Below are 27,841 nucleotides of genomic sequence, written 5' to 3' on the forward strand. Positions count from 1 at the left end.
AAAAAGCTTTCTATTTCCTCACCATGTCTAAAACATTTTTCTGATGAATCTGATTTCATTTTGTGCAATTTTTGCAGCATTAAATATAATTGGTGGAAATAAATGTATTGAACTAAACTATCTAACATTTATAATATGTCATATAGTCTTGACATATAGCCTTTTCTGGGATGTTTGAAAAAAGAGAATAAAAGAATCTTGAATCTTGAATCCATCTGTCAAAACTGGACCAAAGATTTTATTGTAACATCTGACTTCCTTCTGCATTAACTATTTCATTAGTCGTTTCATATTTATTATATGTTTTCTTGTGGGTTAATTTAATTTGCATTTTTTTTGTGTGTTTTACGTACCTCTGTAGTTGCACCAAGCAAGAATTCCACTGCTTTTGTACATTGTACTGATGTGTTAGACAATAAAATCTCACAGCGACTTTTTCCACCATGTGCGTTCAAAATCTTGCTCCCCTGTCCTCCTCCAGACGTGGGATCTTCTTGCATCTCGTGTGCACATATTCCGCCCCCCACCCCCACCACCCCCACTTCTGGATTTTTCTGCGCCATCCTGAAGCCCACCTCTCATCAAGACATTCGGCCCACCCGCCACCCCTCTTGTCGGCTGCCCGCTACATCTCGCAGCCACTGCACCCCCCTGGGGTAGGGAAGGGGGAGACCTTCCTCACCCGCCATGTTCTCTCTCTCTCCTTATGCAGATTCTTGCTTGGGGCCTGCGCAACCTGAAGAGCTACCAGCTGGCCAGTGTCTCCTCACCCAGCCTCATCGTGGAGTGCGGGGGGAAAATGGTCCAATCCTGCGTCATCAAGAACGCCAAGAAGAACCCCAACTTCGACACTTCCAACCTCTTCTTTGAAGTGGTGAGTGCATTCCTCCCTTGCAGAACCATGGAATACTACAGCACAGAAACTTGACCTTCAGCCCTTCACCTCCGACGATTCTTAGTCTGCTCAAGGTTCCAGCATCCACATTTCACCAGGCCCCTGTAGATTCCCCTCCAGGCCCCTGTAGATTCCCCTCCAGGCCCCTGTAGATTCCCTTCCAGGCCCCTGTAGATTCCCCTCCAGGCCCCCGTAGATTCCCCTCCAGGCCCCCGTAGATTCCCCTCCAGGCCCCCGCAGATTCCCCTCCAGGCCCCTGCAGATTCCCCTCCAGGCCCCACACCAACCACTCTGACTCAAGAGTCCTTCACTGCCCTTTCACCATTGACTGATTTAGCACCTGTGCTCTGCCCGCTCAATAGCGTGGGTCTCCCGGTGGCCATCCCATTCCCCTGCCAACATATCTGCCCATGGCTTTGTGCACTGCCAGACTGAGACTGCCCGCAAATTGGAGGAACAACATCTCAACAGCCGGCCAGGTGGCATTGACATCGACATCTCCAGTTTCTGTTAGGTCCCCCACCATCACCTTTCCCCACGTCTCCTTTCCTTCAGCTCTGAATTCGCAGAGCCAACCCCCACCCCACCAATCAAGCCTCACCTTCCCTCTCCTGTCTTCCTATCCATGCCCAATGGTCTGTTGGTCTGTGCTCCTCCCTTTGACCTTTCTTCCCTACTCCCCGGCCTTTTAATTCAGGCACCTGCCTGCTTTTCACTCACCCCTTGAAGAAGGGTTCAGGCCTGAAACATCATTAATATTATCTTTACCTCCCATGAATGCTGTTGAGTTCCTCCAGTATCTCAGTTCCTTTCACCATCTAAACCCAGGAAAGCCCCTCCCCACCAGTGCAGGTGGGGTTGGCCTTCACTGGGTCTTTGATTTGAAACACAATTAGCGTAGCAGTTGATGCGCCACCGTCAGAGCGGCAGCGACCCGGGTCAAATCCGGCGCTGTCTGTTGGGAGCTCACACGTTTTTCCCATGTCTGCGTGGGTTTCCACTGGAGTGTCTGGTTTCCTCCCACCCTTCAAAACGTACTGGAGGTGTAGGTCAATTGGGTGGCATGGGCCTGTTACTGTGTTGCATGCCTAAATTTAAAGTTATCTAAATGAAACCTCTTACAGGCACTGCCAGATTCGCTGTGTGTCTCTTTTTAAAAATTTAATTTAAAAAATTTTAATATACAGCACGGTAACAGGTCATTTCGGCCCATGAGTTCTGCCTGATTTACACCTAATTAACCTACACCCCCCGGTACATTTTGAATGGTGGGAGGAAACTGGAGCCCCCGGGGAAAACCCATGCAGACACGGGGAGAATGTACAAACTCCTTACAGACAGTGCAGGATTCGAACCCCGGTCCCAATCGCTGTGTCAACCGCTACACCAATTTCCAGGAGGTCCAGATTTTATTTCCCATTTCCATCATCCGTGGTTTCCTGCATTTCATTTCGAATAGCCAACCTTCTCCAGATCAATGAAAGATGAATGCTAAATACTGACTTGGTCAGCAACATTCCTGGTCAGATAAATGTAGACACTTCCTCAAATTGTCTCAGCCAATGACCGACCACTTTATCCAAAATCGCCCACTGGTGTTTCTCCCTCTGTCACCCACCCTCTCCCAAAGACCACCATATCCCCCCACCCTCTCACTCGCCTGAGAAGGTGGCGGTCTTTCTCCCAGGGTAGGGTGCCCAAACTAGAATGCGCTGATTTAAAGTGAGAGAGGAAATTCAATTAAATTTCGACGTACAGCTTCTGGCCCACAAGCCCGTGCTACCCAAGCACCTCAATTAACCTAAAATCCTGTATGTTTTGAAAGGTGAGAGGAAACCGGAACCCCCCGGAGGAAACCCACGGGGAGAACGTACAAACTTCTTACAGACAGCGCCGGATTTGAACCTGGGTCACTGGTGCTGTAACAGCGTTGCACTAACCGCGTTGTCCACAAACATATCCAGGGGTCGGAAGTGAAGTGACGAAGGGTTGTGGCTCGAAACGCCATCTGCTCTTTCTCTCCCACGGATGGCGCTCGACCACAAGACTGGCAGCCCAACCCACACTCCGACCACCCACTGCGTGAAGAGGTTCCCCCCCCCTCGTGTCCCCTGCGGTGGGCCAGGGACAGGGATCTCGAGGACTTGTTAACGGAGCAGCAGATTTGTTAGCAGTGGCCTGCTGCCCACAAAATGGGGGAGTCAGTGCTGAGGCCGAAGGGTTGTAATGCGTTCTTTCTCCTTGCATCTGACGGGATTGAGAGCTAGCACTTTGCAATCCAATAGATGATCATTGAATTCCTAGTATTAACCTCATATTTATTCTTGAACCTTCCACCCTCAAGTGTCTACCGAAGGAGGAGCTGTATGCCCCGCCAATCATTATCAAGGTGATTGACAACAGGCAGTTCGGGAGACGGCCAATCGTTGGCCAATGCACCATCAGGTCCCTGGAAGAGTTCTACTGTGACCCTTATATGGAGAAGAAAGATGCCACACTCCCGCTGACTGGTAGGCGATCACACATCTGTCCACATCTGTCTCAACCTCTCGCAATTGCACGTCAGCTAAACAGTGTCAATCTCTGTTGAAATAATGTCATAAAAGAGGCCTGCCATTCAGGCAGAACATTGATTCACTGGGGGAGCCAACATCAATTCTCACCTCTCCTATTATTACATCCAATTAACACCATTTGCTGGTCTGTGCTCCTCCCCTGCCCTTTCCTTTCCAGCCTTTTAATTCGTGCGCCTGCCTGCTTTTTACCTACACCTTGAAGAAGGGCTCAGGCCCGAAACGTCGGTAATGTCACCTCCTATGGATGCTGCGAGACTGGTTGAGTTTCTCCAGCATTTCTGTACATTTTGCTCTTACCTTGATCAGGCCCAAAATGTTGGTTATGTATTTTTATCCCAGTGCGCTGCTGAGTTTCTCCAGCATTGTTTTCACTATAGACAGGGTACAGAGCTGGGCAGAGAAGTGGCAAATGGAGTTCAATCCGGATCAGTGTGAAGTGATGCATTTTGTTTTTTCTTAAAAGTATCCTGCACTGTATCAACTGCCTTCAGACATTTATTAATATCAGTTGTCACAGTAGACATATCCTTTTATACAGATGACACTTCCTCACAGATATTGTTCATTCTTCCCTTCATGTCCATAAATCTGTGAAGTCATCTGGAACGACATATTCTCCATCTGTTGAGAAATACCTTCTAAGACAGTAAAAACTGCTTCATTTCCAGATTCTTCCATCCCTTGAGACATTTCAATTAAAGCAGCTCCATGAGGCCAACCTTCCTTAACTGTGGATGCTGCAGTTAAAGTTTCTTGTTCCTGTGTCCCCAGCAGAGCAGGACTTTCCTTCCTCTCTTCACCTGCAGTCACTGCTGTCCGACTGCGGATCTGGATCCCTGCTGACGTCAGGCCGACTTCCTCGGCACACTGCCGGTCGGGCCCCCCCACAGCCCAAACCCACACCAGCAGTTCGCTCATGTGCTTATTTCTGCGCATGCCCGGAAGCCCCAATAGCCGCATAGGTGCGTCTTCTGACCCACTGCTGCGGACTGCTGAGCCGCCGGCCACGCTAACAGGCTCGCGTTGGTTAGTGGAGGACATCGTGAGAATCCGCTTGACTGCCCTGTCCACGCACCCAGCATCACAGGTGCGCGTTTCCGATTCCGCTGAGTGGTCAACTAAGCCGGCACCATCTTGTGGCTTCAAGATGGGCGCCGGTGTAATACTCAGCCTGCCTGGTGATCGTTGCGGCTTGGGAGCAGTTTCAGTTGACTCCGTGGTTTCTTTCTGGTGAGTTGGCCTCAATTCTTTGGCACTTTTAAAAGGCAGTTTCTTTTGTAATTGATTTCTTAGCCTTCTTCACATTTGTAGCCATTTGTATATCTTTTGTTCTCCGGTATCTTCAGAAACTTTTTCCAGGGTTTCCAGACTTTATAATTCGGGCATTGAATAGTTCAGCTGGGGAGAGGTGGTTTTGCTCAACTTCTTCCTATGCCATCTCGCCACCCCCCTCAAGTGATGCATTTTGGAAGGTGAAACTTGAAGGTGGAAGAACAGAAGGACCAAATCTACAGATCTCTTTAGGTGGCCACACAGGTTGATAGGGTGGTTAAAAAGGCTTATGGTATGCTGGCCTTCATCAGTCGGGGGATTGAGTTCAGGAGTTGTAGCATTAGAAGCATCAAGATTGATAGGTTCTCGGGGTTGGACGTGATCTACCCCAGGCTGCTGTGGGAAGTGAGAGAAGAGATAGCTGGGGCAGTAGCTATGATCTTTGGCCACACAGGGCAGGTGCAAGAGGATTGGAGAATGGCAAATGTAGTCCCCTTGTTTAAAAATGGTGATAGGGAGAATCCTGGGAATTCTAGACCGGTGAGTCTTACATCAGTGGTGTGCAAACTATTGGAGAGGATTCTTAAGGACAGGATCTACAAGCACTTGGAGAAGTTCATTCTACTTAAGAATAGTTAGCGTGGCTTTGTGAAGGGAAGGTCGTGCCTCACGAGTCTAATTGATACTTTTGAGGAGGTAACATAAGAAATTGTTGAGGGTCGGGTAGTAGATGTGGTCAACATGGATTTTAGTGAGGCATTTGACAAGGTCCCCCATGAGAGACTCGTTCAGAAAGTCATGAGTCACGGGACATATGTCATCTTGGCTGTGTGGATAAAACATTGGCTTGCAGGTGGAAAGCAGAGAGTAGTAGTGGGAGGAAAGTATTCTTTCTGGAGGTCAGTGACTAGTGGAATTCTGCAGGGATCTGTTCTCATTTTTATAAATGGCCCGAATCAAGAGGCGGAAGGATAGGTCAGGAAATTTGCAGATGACACGAAGTTGGAGGAGTTGAAGATGGAGCTGAGGGTTGTCGAAGGTTACAAGAGGATATAGACAGGATGCCGAGTTGGGCAGAAAAGTGGCAGATGGAGATCAATCCAGATGAGTTTGAGGCCATGCATTTTGGAAGGACAAACCAGAAGGGGTTAATGGTTGGACACTTAAGAGTGTGGATGAACAGAGGGACCTTGGGGTCCAAATCCATCTTTTAAGGTGGCTGCGCAGGGGTTGATAGGATAGTTAATATGGCCTCTGGAGGCACACAATTGCCTCACCCACTTACGTCCAGATGCCAGCATCTGCAAACTCTTGTGTCTTGAATTCAAATGATCCCAAATCTCTTCTCCTCTACCTGTTCCCCAGAAGCCCCAATTCCCTAATCTTTGACCTACAGGATGACCAATTATTTAAATTCCCAAAATGATCCAGCCTCTGCAATACCAGAGCGAAGCATCGATTCCCCATCCTGTTTGCTCATTTGTCACTTTATATCTAGTAGAGAGAGAAGGGTTCTTCTCAGGTTATCTCCAGCATTGGCACAGCACAATTTACAGAGTACAGGGCTGCAATGAACAGGAAGATCAGTTAGCAATAACCAAGGGCAGTGTGAGAGCACTGTGGTGGGAGCCTGTAAAAATGCAAAATGCTGGAGAAACTCAGCTCGGCAAACAGCGTCCTTTATGCAGTAAAGGTAAAAATACATAACTGACGGGTTTCGGGCTTGAGGTCTTCATCAACGACCCTGTTTGACCAGTTGAGCTTCTCCAGCATTTTGCATTTTTACTTCAACCGCAGTGTTTCCGGATTTTTGTGATTCATTCAGGAGCCTGGTGGTTACAGAGAAGGAACTGCCTTTGAGCTCTGTCGCTGTGCGCTTTCACTCCTTGATAGGAGGAGGGGAAGAGAGTGTGCCCGGGGTGTGACGGGTCCTTCAGGGTGTCAGCTGTGTGAGCGCTGCTGTGCGAATAATTCTGATGCAAAGCCTAAACCTGTACACACCAGGTCTCAGTATCTTGCTGGCTCCACATGTCTGACTGTCCCCAAAGGGGCCAGCTCCAGTCTTTATACGGGCCGGTGATTGACAGGTGGCCAGGTGGGACTGGCCTCCCAGGTTGCCTACCTGCAGGTACAGTGCTTGCCTCCTGCAGTAGGGCCGGTGGGAGTGTGGCCAGTGTAGTGGTTGTATCACCACAAGCTGCCTTTCCTGGGCAGCGGGAGATGGAGACGGAGTCCGTGGAGAGGAGGGGATTTTGGGTGATGCTCTGAGCTGCATTCACTGCCTTCTCCTGACCGTTCGAGGAGCAGGCTCCCCTCCCGCTCTGTGATCTATCCAGCAAGTCTGCTCTTGATGATGCCCCTGTAGAGATTATTAAGGGACAGGTGGGAACATGCCGAACCTCAGTCTTCAGAGAAAGTCAAGGCGTTGGCACACGCTTTCTTGACCGTCGATGGATGGGGGGGGTTGGTCCAGGCCAGATCACTGGAAATGTTGGTTCCCAGGAACTTAGAGGCATCTGCCGTCTTCGCTTCAGTGCCATCAATGTGACAGGACTGTGGTTTTGATCAGGAGTTCAATCCTGGCTCGGAAACTGTCTGGTGGAATTTCTTCCCCTTCTCTTGAAGATAATGATCATTTCCTTTGTCTTGTTGCAGAAAGGATATAGAGCATCCAGCACAGTACAGGCCCTTCAGCCCACGATGTTGTGCCGACCTATGTAAACCTACTCCACAACAATCTAACCCATCCCTCCCTCACACCCATGACCCACTATTTTCCTACAAATTTTCACCTTTTCCAGTTGGTCCACATAGAACAATGCAGCACAGTTCAGGCCCTTTGGCCCACGATGTTGCGCCAACCTTAAAAATTAAACCCTCCCTACCTCACCCTCTATTTTTCTTTCATCCATGTGCCTAACAGTCTGTTAAATGCCCTTGTTATCCCAACCTCCACCACCACCCCTGGCAATGCTTTTCAGGCCCCCCAACTCTCTGTATCCGGGTCGGTAGCAGAATACCAAGCATCGACACGCTGAGCACTGCTGGACCTCAGGGCCATGTGCTCAGTCCGCGCCTGTTCATGCTGCTATCTGATGTGTCAGATAATGAAGAGATCAAAGGCAGTGTCGTTAAACTCACATACTCCGTAGTACAATAATAAATGATAATGGGTACGTACACAGTTATAGTCAAGGGGAGTGCCCTTGGTGGTAGAGATAATCCACGCCCAATGCCAGTAGTGCAGACTAAACATAGTGAGAGATTGACAGCATGACACAGATTTACCACACTGACCCCACGGCTGCATCGCCAGATCCAGCTCCAACAGGGTCATCAAGTCAGGTCCAGCTCCAACAGGGTCATCAAGTTGGCAGATGACACAACAGTCGTTGGCCTCGTCAGCAACAACGAAGAGTCGAACTACAGAGAAGAGGCGGAAAATCTCGTGGTGGGGTGTGATAGAAACACCCTGTGGACAAGACGAAGGAGATGATCGTGGACTTCAGGAGGACCAGGAATGACCACCCTCCACTACACATCAATAACTCAGTAGTGGAGAGTGTGGAGAGCAGCAAGTTCTTTGGAGTTCACTTAACTAGAGACCTCTCATGGACACTCAACATCTCCTCACTTGTCAGGAAGGTGCAACAGCGACTGCACTTCCTGAGGAGACTGAAGCGGCAAGGCTTTCAGCCACCATTATGTCAATCTTCTACAGGAGCTCTATCAAGAGCATCCTGGCCGGCAGCATCACAGAGGGGTATGGTTGCTGCAGAGAAATGGATCAGAGATCAATCCACAGGACCATCACGGAGGATCCCTTCCACCTTAATAAATGCACACAGCTTCTTTCAGCTGCTCCCATCGGGGAAGAGATACAGGAAGACCAGAGCCGGCACCAACCAGGATGAGGAATAGCTGCTTCCCACGGGCAGTGAGAATGCTGAACGACCAAAGGAATGGCTCACACTGATCATCTGAGACTCTCATATTCATGAAACAAGATTTATTTACTTATTTTTATATATGAATATTTATCCTGTATATGCATTGTCTGTCTGTATGTGTGTTATATCTGGTTGTATGTCTGCTTGTTTGGCAGTGAGGACTGGAGAACGCTGTTTTGTCAGGTTGCACTTTTACCATAGGATAATATTTAATTACGCCATACCCACACTCCTGTTCGGCTCCGAATCATGGGTCCTCTACCGGCACCACCTATGGCTCCTAGAACGCTTCCACCAGCGTTGTCTCCGCTCCATCCTCAACATCCATTGGAGCGCTCACACCCCTAACGTCGAGGTACTCGAGATGGCAGAGGTCGACAGCATCGAGTCCACGCTGCTGAAGATCCAGCTGCGCTGGATGGGTCACGTCTCCAGAATGGAGGACCATCGCCTTCCCAAGATCGTATTATATGGCGAGCTCTCCACTGGCCACCGTGACAGAGGTGCACCAAAGAAAAGGTACAAGGACTGCCTAAAGAAATCTCTTGGTGCCTGCCACATTGACCACCGCCAGTGGGCTGATAACGCCTCAAACCGTGCATCTTGGCGCCTCACAGTTTGGCGGGCAGCAGCCTCCTTTGAAGAAGACCGCAGAGCCCACCTCACTGACAAAAGGCAAAGGAGGAAAAACCCAACACCCAACCCCAACCAACCAATTTTCCCTTGCAACCGCTGCAATCGTGTCTGCCTGTCCCGCATCGGACTGGTCAGCCACAAACGAGCCTGCAGCTGACGTGGACTTTTTACCCCCTCCATAAATCTTCGTCCACGAAGCCAAGCCAAAGAAGAAGAAGAATATTTAATAAACTTGACGTGATGGTTACCCCTGATGTCTACCTTCATCCCTTCACACTGCTCTGAGTCCTCTCCCTTCTCTCTCTCTCCTTCTCTCCCTCCAGATGCTAGAAGCCCATCGCTGCGAGATGAAGTACTGATTGACATTGATGACCAAATGCCTTTGATTCCCAGCCAGGTGAGAAACTTGGAAACCCAACCGTAGCGGGGTGGGGGGAGGGGGGAGGAAGGGCTGTCACGCTGCCAAGCTTCTGTCATTGGTTGACAACAAAGTTCTTGGTCACGCGTCCCAAGTTGTAATGACGCGTTGAGTCTGTTTCCTGCCCCGTGATTGGCTGTTGCTGTGATGCTATGGCATGCCTAATGTCCGAAGCATTCATGTTGTATCTTTCCCTGACTTGTGCCATGGGCTCTTCCTTCTGGGATCAAATGGTTAATTGAGTGAAGATCTGTGAGGATGAAAAATAAATAAATGCCACCTGCAGACTGGGAGAGTCACACCTCATATTCTATCTGGGCACTATCTAACCAAATGGCATTAATATCGACCTCAGGTTTTCATTAGCCCCCCAACTCACCGTCCCCGACCTCAGGTTTTCATTAGCCCCCCAACTCACCGTCCCCTATCCCCATTTTTCCTTTCCTCTGGTGCTCTCTCTCTCTCTCTCTCTCTCTCTCTCTCTCTCTCTCTCTCTCTCTCTCTCTCCCTCTCTCTCTCTCTCTCTCCCCCTCTCTCCCTCTCTCTTTCCCTCTGTCTCCTTCCCTCCAGATCTGCATTCAGAGAGCCCCCCCTGATCAATTCTCACCTTTCCTCTCCTGTCCTCTCCACGTCCAATTGTGACCTTCTGCCTGTTGGTCTGTGCGCCTCCCCCTGGTGTTTATTCCCTCCACCTTCCCCCCTCCCCCCTCCCCACCTCGACCTTTCTATTTGCCTGCCTGCCTGGCCTTTTTCTCAGACCTTGAAGAAGGGCTCAGGCCCGAAACGTCAGTGATGTACCTCCTATGGATGCCGTGAGGCATGCTGAGTTCCTCCAGCGTCCCTGTGCATTTCTTGGAAAAAATAAGGAGATTAGAGCTAAAAGGCCATTCCCCCCTCTCATCAAGTCTGTGTCACCTCTGCCTTCGCACCGTAACCCCGCACTATTCTTGTCTCTACCACTTCCCTCCGTGGGAATCCAGAAATCCATTCACCTGTTTGGAATTAACTGAACCGCCACAAACTCTGGGAGAGAGAAAATTCCTCTTTTCTTCTGCACCCTCAGTGTTCCTCACTGTTGGTCCCAAGGTTTGTTCTTACAGGTCCTCAGCAAAGACTGACATGGTAATCATGTGATACAAAAGCAAGATTCCATTTATTGTCTGTGGGAGGACTATATCAGTGGCAAATAATGCAAAAATTCTCAAAACCATTCCTACCAAAACTGACAGAACTCCCAGTGGGCAAACATTTCGAAGACAGAGACCACAATTCCCTGACCTTCAGCATCACGGAGAAGACCACCTGGGATAGGGTTTCATTGGGGATGGGCTTATTAACCATATAACCATATAACCACTTACAGCACAGAACAGGCCAGTTCGGCCCTACTAGTCCATGCCGTAACAAATCCCCACCCTCCTAGTCCCACTGACCAGCGCCCGGTCCATACCCCTCTAGTCCCCTCCTATCCATGTAACAATCCAGTCTTTCCTTAAATGTAACCAATGATCCCGCCTCGACCACGTCTGCCGGAAGCATGGCATTAGACAGGAACTTGGAAGAGGATCAGCAAGAGATGTTCTGAGGGAAACATTCAGGGAGCACTCGTGAGGGGATGGGGATAGGCTTGTCCCACTGAGTCAGGAGAAAGATGGTAGGGTAAAGGAGCCATGGTTGATGAGAGAGGTGGGAGAGCTGGTCTAAAGGAAGAAGGAAGGGTTCATGATAAGGTGCACAAGGAGTCCTTGGCAAGAAAGGTGAAGGAAAGCTTTGAGGCATTCCTACACTGATGTGAAGAAGAAAAGATTGAGAAAGACTGATAGGACTGATTAAGGGTGAAATGGGGAAAATGCACCGGAGGCAGATGAGGTAGGGGAGTTCAAAAATGGTTGATTTGCTTCATTGTCCATGAGGGAATGGAACTTGGTGAATGTGAGGTCAATGATGTCACTAGGATTGGGGGTATAATGGATAATAAAGGCTATCTAAGGTTGCAGCAGGTTCGAGACAAACAAAGTGGATGATTGCCTCTCTGAGTGGGAGTAGTGGTGGGCCTCAGGGATCGGTGCTGGGACCATTGTTGTTTGTCCTCTATATCAATGATCTGGATGATAATGTGGTCAATTGAATCAGCAAATTTGCAGATGACCCTACAAATCTCTGATAAAACCACACTTAGAGTGTTGTGTTCAGTTCTGGTCACCTCATTACAGGAAGGATGGGGAAGCTGTGGAGAGGGTGCAGAGGAGATTCACCAGGATGTTGCCTGGATTGCGAAACATGCCTTATGAGACAAGGTTAGCAGAGCTGGGACTTTTCTCTCTGGAGCGTAGAAGGATGAGAGGAGTCTTGATGGAAGTCTACAAGATTATGAGTGGCATAGATAGGTTGGACAGTCAGCGCCTGTTTCCCAGGGTAGGATCAGCAAACACCAGAGGACATGTGTACAAAGTTAGGGGAAGGAAGTTCAGGGGAGACGTTAGGGGTGTTGTTTTTACATAGAGAGTTGTGGGTTCCGGGAATGGTGGTGGAGGTGGAACATTGGGGGCATTTACGAGACTCTTAAACACATGGATGAAAGAAAAATAGAAGATTACAGCATAGGGAGGATTTAGTACTTTTTTAAGGAAGGAATGTATGGGCTGGCACAACATTGAGGACCAAAGGGCCTGCACGGTGCTGTATTATTCTATGTTCTATGACACTAAGATTGGAGGAGTTGTGGACAGTGAGGAAGGTTTTCAAAGCTTGCAGAGGGATCTGGACCAGCTGGAAAAATGGGCAGAAAAATGGCTGATGGAGTTTAATGCAGACAAGGGTGAGGTGTTGCATTTTGGAAGGACCAACCAAGAAAGGACGTACAGGGTGAACGGTCGGGCACTAGGAGTGCGGTAGAACAGAGGGATCTGGGAAAACAGATACATAATTCCCTGAAAATAACTTCACAAGTGGATAGGGTTGTCAAACCAGAGAACCATAGAATGCTACAGCGCAGAAAACAGGCCCTTTGGCCCTTCTGGTCTGTGCCAAAACATTATTCCTCTAGTCCCATTGATCTGCACCCAGCCCATAACCCTCCAAACCTTTTCCACCCATGTATCCATCCAATTTATTCTAAGCTTATGAGTGAGCCCACATTTGCCACATCAGATGGCAACTCATTCTAAACTCCCACCAATCTCTGATTGAAGAAGTTCCTCCTAATGTTCCCCCTAAACTTTTTTCCCTTTCCCTAAAGCCATGTCCTCTTGTATTTATCTCTCCTAATGTAAGTGCAAAGAACCTCCTCGGATTTACTCTGTCTACACTCCTCATAATTTTGTAAACCTCATCAATTTTCCCCTCATTCTATGCTCCAAGGAATAAAGTCTAAGCCTTGTTTAATCTTTCCCTTGAACTCAACTCCTGAAGACCCTGAAACATCCTAGTTAATCTTCTCTGCACTCTTTCAATCTTATTGATATCCTTCCTGTAGTTTGATGACCAAAACTGCACAAAATACTCCAAATTTTGCCTCACTGGTGTTTTATACAACTTTACCATAACATCTCAACTCCTGAACTCAATACTTTGATTTATGAGGCCAAGATGCCAAATGCTCTCTTTACAACCCTCTCTACCCGTGACACCACTTTCAGGGAATAATGTATCTGTATTCCCAGATCCCTTTGTTCCCCCACACTCCTCAGTGTTCGACCATTCACTGTGTACGTCCTTTCTTGGTTTGTCCTTCCAAAATGCAACACCTCACCCTTGTCTGCATTAAATTCCATTGGCCATTTTTCAGCCCATTTTTCCATCTGGTCCAGATCCCTCTGCAAGCTTTGAAAATCTTCCTCAATGTCCACAACACCTCCAATCTTAATGTCATCTGCAAACTTGCTGATCCAATTGACCACATTATCATCCAGATCATTGATATAGATGGAAAACAACAATGGTTCCAGCACCGATCCCTGAGGCCCACTAGTCACAGAAGCACTTATCCACCACTTCCCATCCAGCCACTGTCGAATCCAGTTCACTACCTCACCATGAATACCTCGCATCTGAACCTTCCTGACTTATCTCCTACGTGGGACCTTGTCAAAGCTTTACCAAAGCCCACAGCCTTTCCTTCATCTACTTTCTTGATAACTTCCTCGAAAAGCTCTATAAGAATGGTTAAACACAACCTACCATGCACAAAGCCATGCTGACTATCCTATACTATATATATATGTATATCCAATCTCTCAGAACACCCTACAATAATTTACCCACTACTGACGTCAGGCTGTAATTTCTTTGTTTACTTTTGGAGCCTTTTTTAAACCACAGAACAAGATGAGCTACTCAACAATCCTCCGGAACCTCACCCGTGGAGAAGGACATTTTAAATATTTCTGCCAAGGCCCCTGTAATTTCTACACTTGCCTCCCTCAAGGTCCGAGGGAATAGCATGTCAGGCCCGGGGGAATTCATCTACTTTTATTGCTGTAAGGCAGCAAGCACCTTCTCTTCTTTAATGTCTATATGTTCCGTAACACCACTGCTTATCTCCCTTCCTTCCTTATACACTATCCCAATTTCCTGAGTAAAAACTAATGGAAAAGAACTGTTCCAGATCTCCCCCATCTCATGAGGCTCCACACATAGATGACTGCCCTGATCCTCTAGGGGACCAATCCTTTTATTCTTAATATACTTGTAGATACCCTTTGGATTTACCTTCACATTATCCGCCAAAGCATCCTTGTGTCTTCTTCTTGCCTTCCTAATTTCCTTCTTGTTTTGTCTTACATTTTCTATACTCTTCTAGAACCTCATTTGCTCCTTGTTGCCTAGACCTGCTCTACACTTCTCTCCTCGTCTTAACCAGATCCCCAATATCCCTTGAAAGCCAAGGATCCCTCGGCCTGTTAACATGGCCTATAATGCTGACAGGAACGTGCAAACTCTTCACTCTCAAAACTTTGCCTCTGAAGACCTTCCACTTACTGAACATGTCCTTGCCAGAAAGCAACTTATCCCAATCAACTCTTCCTAGATCCTTTCTCATTTCCACAAAGTTGGCCTTTCTCCAATTTAGAATCTTAAGTCAAGAATCAGACCTACCCTTCTCCATAATTAACTTGAAACTAATAACATTATGGTCACTGGACACAAAATGTTTGCCTACAAATACTTCTGTCACCTGTCCTGCCTGGTTCCCTAATAGGAGATCAAGTATTGCATCCTCTCTTGTTGGTACCTCTATACATTGATTTAGAAAACTTTCCTGAACACATTGGACAAACTCCAAGCCATGCAGCCCTTTTACAGTGTGGGCGTCCCAGTCAATATGTGAAAAGTTAAAATCTCCCACTATCAGAACTTTCTGTTTCTTACATCAGTCTGCTATATCCCGACAGATTTGTTTCTCCAATTCTCTCTGACTATTGGGTGGTCTATAATACAACTCTATCAGTGTGGTCACACCTTTCCCGTTCCTCAGCTCCACCCATATTGCCTTAATAGACAAGCCCTCTGGTCTGTCCTGTCTAAGCACAGCTGTGAAATTTTCCCTGAATAACAATGCCACTCCTCCCCCTTTCATTCCCCCCCCCCCCCCATCGCATCTAAAGCAACGGAAGCCCAGAACATTGAGCTGCCAGTCCTAAGAGAGTATAAAGAGAGCTTTCGATACATTGGCCTTCATAGATCAAAGTATTGAGAATAGGAGTTGGGACGTTATGGTAAAATTGTATAAGATATTGGAGAGGTCAAATTTGGAGCATTGTGTGCAGTTTGGGTCACCTAACTACAGGAAGGATATTTACAAGATGCAGAGAAATCTATTAGAATGTTGTCAGTACTTGAACAGGTTTGGACTTATTTCCTGAAGCATAGAAGAATGGGGGAGAGATTTGATAGAGGTATTTAAAATTATGAGGGTGTGTGTGTGTATTTGTGTGTCTGTGTGTGGGTGTGGGTGTGTATGAGGGTGTGTGGGGGGTGGGTGTGTGTATGAGGGTGTGTGGGTATGTGTGGGGGGTGGGTGTGTGTATGAGGGTGTGTGGATATGTGTGGGGGGGTGGGTGTGTGTATGTGGGTGTGTGGGTATGTGTGGGGGGGGTGGGTTTGTGTGTGGGTAGGTGTGTGTGGGTGTGGGTGTTTGTGTATGTGTGTGGGTGTGCGTATGTGTGTGTATGTGTGCCTGTGTATGTGTGGGTGGGTGTGTGTGTCTGGGTGGGCGTGTGTGTGCGTGTGTGTGTGTGTGTGTGTGTGTGTGTGTGTGTGTGTGTGTGTGTGTGTGTGTGTGTGGCCTCCTTTGTCATGGTTGACCATGGGCTCCTCTGGTATCACTGATAAAGTGAAGCTGGAGTGACCTCTCCAGGGCAGAAGCCAGGGCAGAGTTGATGTGGAGATCCGTCTTTAGAGTTTCCATGCTAATGCTGGGTAGAGCAGTCAGCCCCCTTTTGGACTCTGACTCCGGATTTTCCTTAGGGTATACTCCCAAAGCCTTTCCCATGAGCTGGTGTAGCCACAAGGCAGTGGGTTTGAAATCAGAGTTTTCCCTCCACTAGATGAGTAACCATCCGTGGGTAGCGAGCCCCATCTGCCTGGAGCAACTGGCTTTGAGGTGTCAGTGGCCCGCCTTTTCCCCTTCTCCTGTTAGTGAGAACAGCTCCACTGGGTCTAAGAAATGTGTCACATGTGAAGGCCAGGAGTTGGACTTGGTTATCAGAGGCTGTTTGAATCGCAGACCATGAAGAGCCTCCATGAAGCAGTGGGAGCTTGTCCCCACCACCAACCTTTAGAGTAAGTATATGCAGGCTTTTTCCACTGAGGGTAGGTGACATATGAACCAGAATACATGGGTTAAGGGTGAAAAGGGAAAAGTTTAGGGGAAACATTAGGGGGAACATCTTTACACAGAGAGTAGTGAGAGTGTGGAATGAGCTGCCAGCTGAAGTGGTGAATTTGGGTTCAATTTTAACATTTAAGGTCCATGGATGGGAGGGGGATGCAGGTCAGTGGGACTCAGCAAAATAACAGTTTGGCACAGAATTGCCAAAGGGCCAGTTTCTGTGCTGCAGTGCTCTAAGGAAATGGGCCAAACAATGGTAAAAGGACTTTATGCCGGACGGGTGCGAGATGAAGCATTTTGATGTCAAACCAGAGCTTCACTATAAAAGATCAGGCTCCAGGGAGCATTGTAGAGCAGAAAACAAACTAAGGACTCCAGCTAAAAAGTTCCCTGAAAATGATGACACAGATAGACTGGTTGGTCATTGATCTGTGCTTTGGGTGCAAGAGTTGGGACGTCAGTGCACAAGTCGTGAGTGAGACGACATCCGGAGTACTTGGTGCAGTTCTGGTGGTCCAGCCGCAGGAAGAACATCATCCAACTGGAAAGGGTGCAGGGGAGGTTGTGAACAATGTTGCAGGTGTTCATTTAATTTAGCATGGTTTCAGGCCATTTCAGCCCACGAGTCCATTCCGCCCAATTACACCTGATTGACCTACACCCCCAGTACGTGTTAAAGGAAAGGAGAAACATATATGCTGGGAATTCTGTTCCCTGAAGCAAAGGAGACTGAGATGTAACCTTATGAAAGTAAATTAAATCACGGGGTACGTGGATAGGGTCATAGTCTTTTCCTCAGAGTGGGGAAAGATATAAAGGGGACCTGAGGGGTGCCCTTCTTCATACGGAGGGTGGTGGGTGTTTGGAACAAGAAGGGCAGAGGCGGGGACAATTACAATGTTGAAAAGCCATTTATACAGGACCATGGATCGGATTGGCCAAACGCAGGCCAACTCAGGTGAGTAACTCGGTCAGCATGTACAAGTTGGGCTGAGGGCCCATTCCCACACAGTATAATTTGATGGTCATGTTGGAATGCTTATTGCTGTTGTACTAACCAAACTAACTTTTGATCTGCAGTGGACAGGACGCATGGGCAGCGCATCATTGAATAAATCCCTTTCCATGTCCAGTCTCGATGTATGTACCGTTTAATTTTCATCTTTTTAATATGGGAATGCTTTATCATGCGATAACCTTCATAAGAAGCTAACTTCTCTGGTCCTTGAAGTCCATGCTATGGAAAGTTTCCATGTGGAAATTATATGCACTGCAGGATTCCCAAAGGCTTCTCAGGAGCCAAGAGATTCAGCATTTGAGTCAAGTAAGGACATGTGGCATCTTGATAAAGCTTAGGAATGGCCACAATTGGAACACGGTGTGTAATTCTGGTTGCCCAATGAGATTAGATTCAGGTTCAGATTTCAGATTTATTCTCAGAGAAACGTACATGATATCACGGACACCCCTGAGATTCCTTTTCCTGAGAATGAGGCAGAATTTTACCACTTATTGGTAGCGTAAAAAATAAACCGTACACACATGTAGACAAGTAAAGAAATGTAAACAAACTGACTGCAATGAAGTGCATAAGTTAGAGTCCTTAAACGAGTCCCTGATTGAGTTTGTTGATGAGGGGTCTGATGGTGGAGGGGGAGCAGCTGTTCTTGAACCTGGTGGTGTGAGTCTTGTGGCCCCTACACCTCTTTCCTGATGGCAGCAGTGAGAACAGAGCATGTGCTGGGTGGTGAGGGTCCTTGAGGATTGCTGCTGCCCTCCGACGGCAGTGCTCCCCGTAAATGTTCTCGATGGTGGGGAGGATCTTGCCTGCGATGTGCTGGGCCGTGTCCACTACCTTTTGCAGGGCTTGACGTTCAGCGGTCTTGATATCCCCGTTTTAGACTGTCAGCACCCTTTCCACCACACCCCTGTAGAAATTTGCTATTACACGAAGGATTGTGGAGGCTTTGGGGAAAGGTACCAAAGAGCTTTACCTGGATACTGACTGAATTCGTCATTGGACAAATCTCAGAATCAGATTTACCGTCAAGGACATGTGTCACAAGGTTTGTTTTGCATTACAGATGTGATCAATTACAATTCCGTAAATACAAGATTTAAAAAAATTAGTGCAAAAATAAAAAACAAGTGAGATCATGCCCAAAGGTTCATTTTCCATTCAGAAATCTGACGGCAGAAGGGAAGAAGCTGTTTTTATAATATTGAAGATGTGTCTTCAGGCCCCTGTACTCCTTCCCCATGAAGACGACAAGTCCTGGGTGATGAGGGTCCTTGAGGATAGAGGCTGCTTTCTGCAGACACCGCCCCTTATAGACGTCCTCGATAGAGTGAAGACTGGTGCCCACAATGCCTTTGGCCGAACTCTCTGTGCTCTTTTCCAGTCCTTGTGCATTGGCACCTCCGTACCAGACGGTGATGCAACTGGTCAAAATGCTCTCCACGGCACACCTGTAGAAATTTGCAAGAGTGTTTGGCCATATTCCGAATCCCTTCAAACTCCTCACGAAATATACATGATTGCATCGACATAATTGCCCCAGGACAGATCCTCAGAGGTGATGACAGCCAGGAATTTGAAGTTTCATATTCTATCCACAACTGACCCCATGACAAAGACTGTGCTGTTTTCTCTAGACGGGCAGTCAGAACCTTTATCCCCAGGATGAAAATGTCATATACGAGAGGACTCAATGGGAGGAGGAAAGTTTGTGATTGCAGATGTAGCAAGAAAGGTTAAGGGAGATGTGTGCACCAATTCTTTTGTTTCCACGGAGAGTGATGGGTGCCTGGAATGGGCATTACTGGGGTAGTGGTGGAAGCTGATATGATAGTAGTGTTTAATAGGCTTCTAGATAGACAGGTGAAGGGGATGGAGGGATAGGGATCAGGTGCAGGCAACAGATATTTAGTTTGATTTGGGCATCATGTACAGCGCAGACAGGTGGGCTGAAGGGCCACTCCCTGTGCTGCACTGTTCCATTTTCTATGACCTCTGGTAAGATAGAGAAGATAAATGCTTTTGATTGCCCTGTGCTCCAGAAACCGGTGGGTGGTCAGTCGCTGAGTGCCTTTGAGTCTGAAATTGACAGATTGTGAGGGGATTATTTTGTTTAACCTTCGGCCTGTGTCCATTATTGGCCCTTGGCCGTACCTGGTAACAGGGCCCTGGGAAGGAGCAATGATACTCCTCCACATCAGGATGCTGTGGAGTTGGAGGAGAGTCTGCGTGTCGAGTGAACCCTTACAGCCTCTGGACAACTGAGGGGAGTGTGGTGATCCACATGACAGCAGAGGGAACAATCGACGTAGATGGGGAAAGAGAGGAGAAGAAATAAGCGCATGATGTGGTTGGGCTGAATGGCTTGTACCATGCAGTCCCTGGTCAGGATAGCCATTTAGGGCAAAGTATCTGATTGCAAATAGCAGACCTTTTGGAGAGACACCCCCACCCCCCAGCTCCGGTCATGAGTTGGAGAAACTCAATACTGTTCAAGTTTCCAAAAAAACATTGCGGCACACTACAGGCCCTTCGGCCCACAATGTCGTACTGACATATATAAAACCTACGTATCAATCTAACCCTTCCCTTTGTCACACCTATACACCATCTATTTCCCTTGAATCCATGTGCCTGTCTAAGATCTTTTCAAATATACATGGAGATTTCAAGCACAGTACAGGCCCTTAGCCCACAATGTTGTGCCGACCTATACAAACTTACTCAACAATCTAGCCCTTCTCTCCCTTACACCCAGAGCCCTCTATTTTTCTTGCATCCATCTGCCTGTCTAAGAGTCTTTTGAATGTCCCTATTGAACCAGCCTCCACCACCACCCAGGCCCTCACCACTCTGTGTAAAAAAAAAACTTACCCCTAAACTTTTCTCCCCTCACCTTAAACCAGTGGTTCTCAACCTTTTTCTTTCCACTTAAGTAATCCCAATGCCACCGGGGCTCTGTGATTAGTGAGGGATTGGATAAGGTGGGATGTGAGTGGGAAGGGAAGGTTGAGAATCACTGCTCTAGACCCAGTTGTTACTGAAATATTTTGCTTGAGAAAAATTGCCATTGGCCCATTTCCTTTGGAGTTATGAAACCGTGCACATAACGAGTCAATTAGGGACGATTAAAACAGTGGTTTTCAAACTCTTTCTTCCCACCCACATCCCACCGTGCCGTGGAGAGAATTCTGACCGGTTGCATCACTGTTTGGTATAGAGGTGCCAATCTACAGGACAGGAAAAACTGGAGAGTTGTGAACTCGGCCAGCACCATCATGGGCATTAGTCTTCATTCCATCGAGGATGCCTACAAGAGGTGATGTCTGAAGGAAGCAGCCTCTATCCTCAAGGGCCCTTCCCACCCAGGCCATGCAGTTCTCACTGCTACCATCAGGAGGGAGGTACAGGAACCTAAAGACAGACACTCAAGAGTACCAAACAGCCTCTCTCCCTCCACCATCAGTTTTCTGAATGGACAATGAACCACAGACACGGCCTTACTTTCTCTTCTTTTTGCACTAATTTCAATGCACCATGTTGCTGCCACAAAACATTGAATTTCAGGACATGCTCATGACAATAAATTCTGATTCTGATTCCATACATCAGTACAACAAGTAAAACATGGGACAGATTTAGAAGCTGCAAAGAGAGGTCAGTTTGAATGCAGCAAAAGCAAAATGTTATTTTACTGATGTGAGGTTCATTCAAGAGTCTGATAACAGTGGGAAAGAAACTGTCCTAGAATTTAGTGGTGTGTGATCTCACCCTCATTGGTCTGCTCCTATCTGGGAGGGTGAGAAGAGAGTGTGGGGTGGGGATGAGCCTTCAGAATAAATTTTACATTTTTAAATGGAGACCTACAGCACGATAACAGGCCATTTTGGCCCATGAGTCCATGCCGCCCAATTTACACCCAATTAACCTACAGTCCCCAGAACTGTGGGAGAAAACCTGAGCCCCCAGGGAAAACCCACACAGTCACAGGGAGAATGAACAAACTCCTTCCAGACAGTGTGGGATTTCAACCCTGGTCCCGATCAATGGCACTGTAAAGGCATTGTGCTGACCGTCACACCAACCATGCCGGCTGCTTTTACGAGGCAGTAGGAAATGTGGATCCGAATTGATAGAGGGGAGAGGAGAGAGTGTGTGTGTGTGTGTGTGTGTGTGTGTGTGTGTGTGTGTGTGTGTGTGTGTGTGTGTGTGTGTGTGTGTGTGTGTGTACATGTGTGTGTGGGTGGGTCTGTGTGTGTGTGTGTGTGTGTGTGTGTGTGTGTACATATGTGTGTGGGTGGATCTGTGTCTCTGTGTCTCTATGTGTGTGTGTACATGTGTGTTTGTGTGGGTGGGTCTGTGTCTGTGTCTGAGCCATGTTCATAACACTGCAGTTTCGTGGGCGGTGCAGTTCCCGACCCACATAGGGTGCTCTCACTAATGCACCTGTAGAATTTGTTGAGGGGTGTAGAGGATGTGCTGAATGGCTAGTGCAATGCAGTTATAGAACCAGCGATCGGGACTGAGGTTCAAATCCCACGCTCTCTGCAAGGAGTTTGTACAGTTCTTCCCATGTCTTGGTAGATTTTCTCCAAGAGTTCCAGTTTCCTACCACCCTTCAAAAAGCATACCGCAGGTGTAAATCATTTGGGTGTAACTGGGCAGTACAGGCTCATGAGCTGAAAGGGCCAGTTAACATGCTGCATATCTAAATTTTAAAAAAATAGTCAACCATCCAATCAGATCCGTTGAATGGGGTAGACTAACTGGCATTCAGTTTGCACCATGATTCTGCTAAAAAATACCAAATTTCATGACTTGTCCGAAACAATAAATTCTGATTCTGAAAGAGGTCATTCGATAGCTGTATCCTTAACTACTTCAGAGGTGGACAGGGACTTCCAAAGGCCAAATCTTCCTCCAGATATAGGCAGAACTTTCTCTTCCTTCCCAACTACCCAGCATGAGCATTTACTCCATCTTATTCTTCTCTCATTTAACATATCCAAATTACATCCATGTCTACTTAACCACTCTTAGAACATTTTTCGTGGAGGTTCTCAGGAAAGTTGATGAAGGAAAGGCTGAGGATGTCTACATGGTAAGAGCTTGGACAAGGACCCACTTGGGAGGTTAGTCAGGAAGGTTCAGATGCTCGGTATTCATGGGAAGGTCGTGAACTGGATTCAACAATGGCTGGATGGGAAGAGGCAGAGAGTAGTGGTGGATGATGCCTCTCAGAATCCAGGGATCGGTGCTGAGACCATTGTTGTTTGTCATCTATATCAATGATCTGGATGATAATGTGGTCAATTGGATCAGCAAGTTTGCAGATGATACTAAGATTGGAGACGTTGTGGACAGTGAGGAAGGTTTTCAAAGCTTGCAGAGGGATCTGGACCAGCTGGAAAAATGGGCTGAAAAATGGCCGATAGAATTTAATGGAGACAAGTATGAGGGGTTGCATTATGGAAGAAAGGATGTACACGGTGAATGGTCGGGCACTGAGGAGTGTGGTAGAACAGAGGGATCTTGGTACACAGATACTTAATTCCCCAATGTGGCATCACAGGTGGACAGGGTTGTAAAGGGAGCATATTGGCCTTCATAAATCAAAGTATAGGAGTTGGGATGTTATGGTAAAGTTGTATAAGACATTGGTTCGGCACAGACTAGAAGGGCCGAAAGGCCTGTTTCTGTGCTGTAATATTCTCTGGTTCTATCGCCTTGGCCTTGATGCTTTGGGCACTGCTCTCGAAACTACAGTATTTTGGGATCAGACCAGGGTGTGGTACTCCAAAGTGTAAGAGAAACTCATCAGGTCACGTGGCATCAAAATTTCAGGCCTGAGCCCTTCCTTGGGAATTTGCAAAAAAAAGGTAGACGTTTGAATTTACAAAAGTGGGGGGGGGGGGAGGAGAAAAGAGGAGGGGGAGAAGCACAGGCCAGCAGGTGAGAGGTGGATCCAGGTGGGAGGGTAGAAGAGAAAGAAGTGGAGGTGATGGGGAAGAGGGTGGAGGGTAGGAAGGGAAGGTGATGTGGAGCTGGACAAGGGGTAGGATAAGAGAGAGTCACGGAGGAGGAGATTAATTGAAATTGAAGAAGTTGATATTGATGCCCGGTTTGCTTATGAGGCAGAAATGGTTAGTATTGGGGCAGCATGGTTAGTCCAACACTGTTGCAGTGCCACCAACTTGGGTTCGAATCTCACACTGTCTGTAAGGAGTTTGCATATTCTCCTGTGTCTGCATGGGTTTTGTCCAGGTGATTCAGTTTCCTCTCATTCTTCTTAACATTAATTGGAGTATTTAGGCTGCGTGGGCATGTGGGCCAGAAGGGCCTGTTACCGTGCCGTATGACTAAATGTAAATTAAATTAAAAATGCCATCTGGTTGGAGAGCGCCCAGATGCAATACAAGGCGTTGTTACTCCAGTTTGCTGGTGGCCTTGGTTTGGCAGTGCACAAGGCCTTGGACAGACCTGTTGGTGTGGGAATGGGGCGCAAAATTAAAATGGCTGAAAATTATTGAAATCCCATCGGTGAGACTCACCTGTGCTGTTCCATTTGTCCATGGAAGTTGTCAGGTAATTGGGCGTAATGGGGCAGCACAGGCTCGTGGGCAAGGAGGGCATTTACTATGCTGTAGATCTAAATTAAAAAAAAACTAGAGAGAATAGGTTTCAGGTGAGGGGGGATCATTTAAAGGGGACTGGAGGAGCAACATTTTCAACATCGAGGGCAGTGGGTGTGTGGAATGAGCTGCTAGAGGAAGTAGTAGAGGTCAGTATAATTGTGACATTTGAAAGTCATTTGGACAGATACAGTAATAGAAATTATTTGGAGGGAAGTGGGCCCAACACAGGCAAATTGGTTGAGCTTGCTAGGCACCCAAGGGCCTGTTTTGGTGCCCACTCCAGCATCTCTCTCCCCCTCACCTCCTCCCTCCTTCCCCCCACATTTTTATTCAGGCACCTGATCTTCGGCACACCTGACAACGGGCTCAGGCCCCAACCTTGGTCACTTTTTATTTCCCGTGGATGCTGTGTGACCTGCTCAGTTTCTCCAGCACGTCTGTGCACTGCCCTTGACCCCAGTGATTACAGACCTTCTTGTTTAACTGCAGTTCTAATGAGTTTCATTTTTCCCTGAAATGTTTAATGCAGTTGTTTTCAACCTTTTTCTTTCCACTCACATCCCACTTTAAGTATTCCCTCGGCCATCGGTGCTCTGTGATTAGTAAGGGATTGATTAAGGTGGGATGTGGGTGGAATGAAAAAGTTTGAAAACCACTGTTTTAATCGTCCCTCATTGACTCGTTATGTGCATGGTTTCATAACTCCAAAGGAAATGGACCAATGACAATTTTTCTCAAGCAAAGTATTTCATTAACAATTGGGTCTAGAGCAGTGATTCTCAACCTTCCCTTCCCACCTTAAGCAAACCCTTACTAATCACAGAGCACTGATGGCACAGGGATTACTTCAAGTGGGATGTGAGTGGAAAGATAAAGGTTGCGAACCGTTGCTTCTCTCTCCACAGATGCTGCCTCACCCATTTTCTGTTTTTAATTCAGATTCATATAAACCATATAACAAATGCAGTACAGAGACAGGCCATCTTGCCCCCTCTAGTCCACACCGATTTAAGTGATCTCCTCCAGACCCACTTACCTGCTCCCTGCCCATAACCCTCCAATCCCCTCACATCCATGCACCTATCCAGACTTGTCTTAAATGATAAAATTGACTTTGCTGTAACCACCTCTTCCGGAAGTTCATTCAGTCAAAAGTTTTTTCTTGCTGTCTCATTGGTGATGGGTTGAATTGGTTGATAGGATTGTTAATGAGCACAAGTTCCAAGCTTTGTTTGGCATGGAAGGTCAACTGTTAAATTGTGCAGCAGGTAGAGAAAGAATAAAATCAGAGAAGATTTCAGATTTATTGTCAGAGAACGGACATGACATCACAATTCGGATATGGGGTCAACCCAACTGCGAAGGTATAAGAACTAGCTCAAGTTAATTGGAACAGGTGGCTGAAGGAAGAGGAACCTTGGGAAGATGGTATGTTTTTAAAAGTGCATTGATCAGAGTCCAGGACATGCCTGTTCCTGCCAGAGTGCAGGGTCAGATGTGCAAGCATTGGGAAGACTGGATGACGAGGGAATTTCACACTCTGGTCCCGAGCAAGAAGGAGGCACACGGCAGGTATAAAGATCAAGTGTACACCTGGAGGAGTTTCAAGAACTAAGGAGCAAACTGAAACAGGAAACCAGGAGGGTAGATTCCAGATTTATTGTCAAGGTTCATAAATGACATCACATACAACCCTGAGATTCTTTTCCCTATGGACCAGGCAGAACCATCACGTATTAGCAGTGCAAGAAAAATGCACCCATATAAACAAATAAAGAAATGTAAACAAACTGTGCAATACAGAGAGAGAGGAACAAATCAATGAATTGCACAAGTCAGGGTCCTTAAACGAGTCCATAATTGAGATTTGTCATTGAGGAGTCTGATGGTGGAGGGGGAGCAGCTGTTCCTGAGTGGTGCGAGTCTTGTGGCACCGAGACCTCTTTCCTGATGGCAGCAGTGAGAACAGAGCGTGTGCTGGGTGGTGTGGATCCTTGATGATTGCTGCTGCTCGCCGACGGCAGTGTTCCCTGTAGATGTTCTTGACGGTGGGGAGGGTTTTACCTCTGATGTCCACTACCTTTTGGAGGGCTTTACGCTCAGGGGTATTGTGCAGAGTGTAACATTAAAGTGAAAAGTACAGTTAAACCATGCAGGGGCATGATCTTTTGGCCATGAGAGGTGGTCCCAATCCACCTACAGCATGGCTCCATGTTTACTCCCAGCCTAAGTCGTGCTTTATGTCTGTTGTACTGCTACGTGGACGGAACCAGGAGCAGATGTGGGTGAGTTTCGGGGAGCTAATGCTCAGCAACAATCGTCTGATGTCGAAATCATACTCTCCTCCGCTCTGCCTGCGTCTGGAGGTAGGGGGTGGGTTCAAAGGGAGCAGAGGATATAGGATATAGTTTAAGATATAGGAGCAGAAGTAGGCCCTTTGGCCCATTGAGTCTGCCTCTCCACATCATCACGACTGATCCATTCTCCCACAGTACCATTGCTCGGCCTTCTCCCCATAACCCTTGATGCCTTGACTATTCAGATACTCGTCAACCTCTGCCTTAAATACTTGGCCTCCATAGCTGCTCGTGGTAACAGATTCCAGAGGTTCACCACTCTCTGGCTAAAGAAATTCCTCTGTCTTAAATGGATACCCTTCAATCGTGAAGGGTATCCATTGTCAAGCTTGATCCTCTTAGTACAGTGAGAAATTTTGTCTTGCCAGCAGTCCAGCCAATCAGCCTATCCAGCGAGGTGCTTAGAGCAATGGACGTAGTGTCTATGGATTTCAGTGAGACATTTGCTAAGGTTCCCCATGTAAGGTTCCTTCAGTAATTAAGGATGCATGGAATCCAAGGAGGCCTTGCTTTCTGGATGCAGAATTGGCTTGCCCAGAGAAGGGTGGTTCACATTCTGCATGGAGGTGGGTGACCAGTGGTGTTCTGCAGTGGATCTGTTCTGGAACGCCCATCCCCACCACCCTTCCTCTTCGCTGTTTTTATCAATAGAAGGGTGGATTAGTAAGCTTGCAAATGTCATGAAAGCGTATGGTGTGGTGGATTGCCAGAGGTTTCAGAGGGACCTTGGATGCAGACCTGGGCAAAAAAAGTGTGAGATGGTTCATTTCAGTTGGTCAATTTTGAAGGCGGAACAGAATGTTAATGGGAGTGCTCCGAGCAGAGTAGACGAGGTGAGAGATCACGAGGTCCACGTCCATCAGATGCTCAAAGATGCCGCCCGGCTTGATGGTGTAATTAAGAAGATGCATTGTGTGTTGGTCCTGCATTAACCATGGGATTGAGTTATTTGGTAATATTGCACCTCTATAGACTCTGCTTGGAATATTGTGTTTGGTTCTGGTCACCTCACAACAGGAAGGATGTGGAAGCTACAGAGAGGGCGCAGAGGAGATTTCCCAGGATGTTGCCTGGATTGAAGGGCATGCTTTATGAGGCAAGGTTACCAGAGATGAGAAATTTCTTCAGCTAGAGGGAGGGGAATCTGTGGAATTCATTGTCAAGTCAAGTCATGGGGCTTATGTAAATTGATGGTTGATAGCTTCTTGATCAGATAGGGTGTTGCAGGATATGGAAAGAAGGCAGGAGAATG

General features: G+C 47.3%; 1 protein-coding gene across 12 annotated transcripts in view; it reads left to right on the forward strand.

Moving 5' to 3' along the window:
* Nucleotides 1-27,841, forward strand: part of dysf (dysferlin, limb girdle muscular dystrophy 2B (autosomal recessive)) — a 444,465-nt gene that overhangs the window by 325,860 nt on the left and 90,764 nt on the right. For 9 of the 12 annotated variants that reach the window (XM_069923420.1, XM_069923419.1, XM_069923423.1 and 6 more), the window contains 4 exons: nucleotides 713-874; nucleotides 3,240-3,405; nucleotides 9,653-9,726; nucleotides 17,660-17,719. In XM_069923420.1, the coding sequence (XP_069779521.1) occupies nucleotides 713-874; nucleotides 3,240-3,405; nucleotides 9,653-9,726; nucleotides 17,660-17,719 (462 nt within the window). The remainder of the gene's footprint in view (nucleotides 1-712; nucleotides 875-3,239; nucleotides 3,406-9,652; nucleotides 9,727-17,659; nucleotides 17,720-27,841) is intronic. The other 3 variants (XM_069923428.1, XM_069923425.1, XM_069923429.1) reach the window with 1 other exon arrangement.

Source organism: Narcine bancroftii, chromosome 3 (assembly GCF_036971445.1).
Source record: "Narcine bancroftii isolate sNarBan1 chromosome 3, sNarBan1.hap1, whole genome shotgun sequence".
NCBI classification, from domain to species: Eukaryota; Metazoa; Chordata; class Chondrichthyes; order Torpediniformes; family Narcinidae; genus Narcine; species Narcine bancroftii.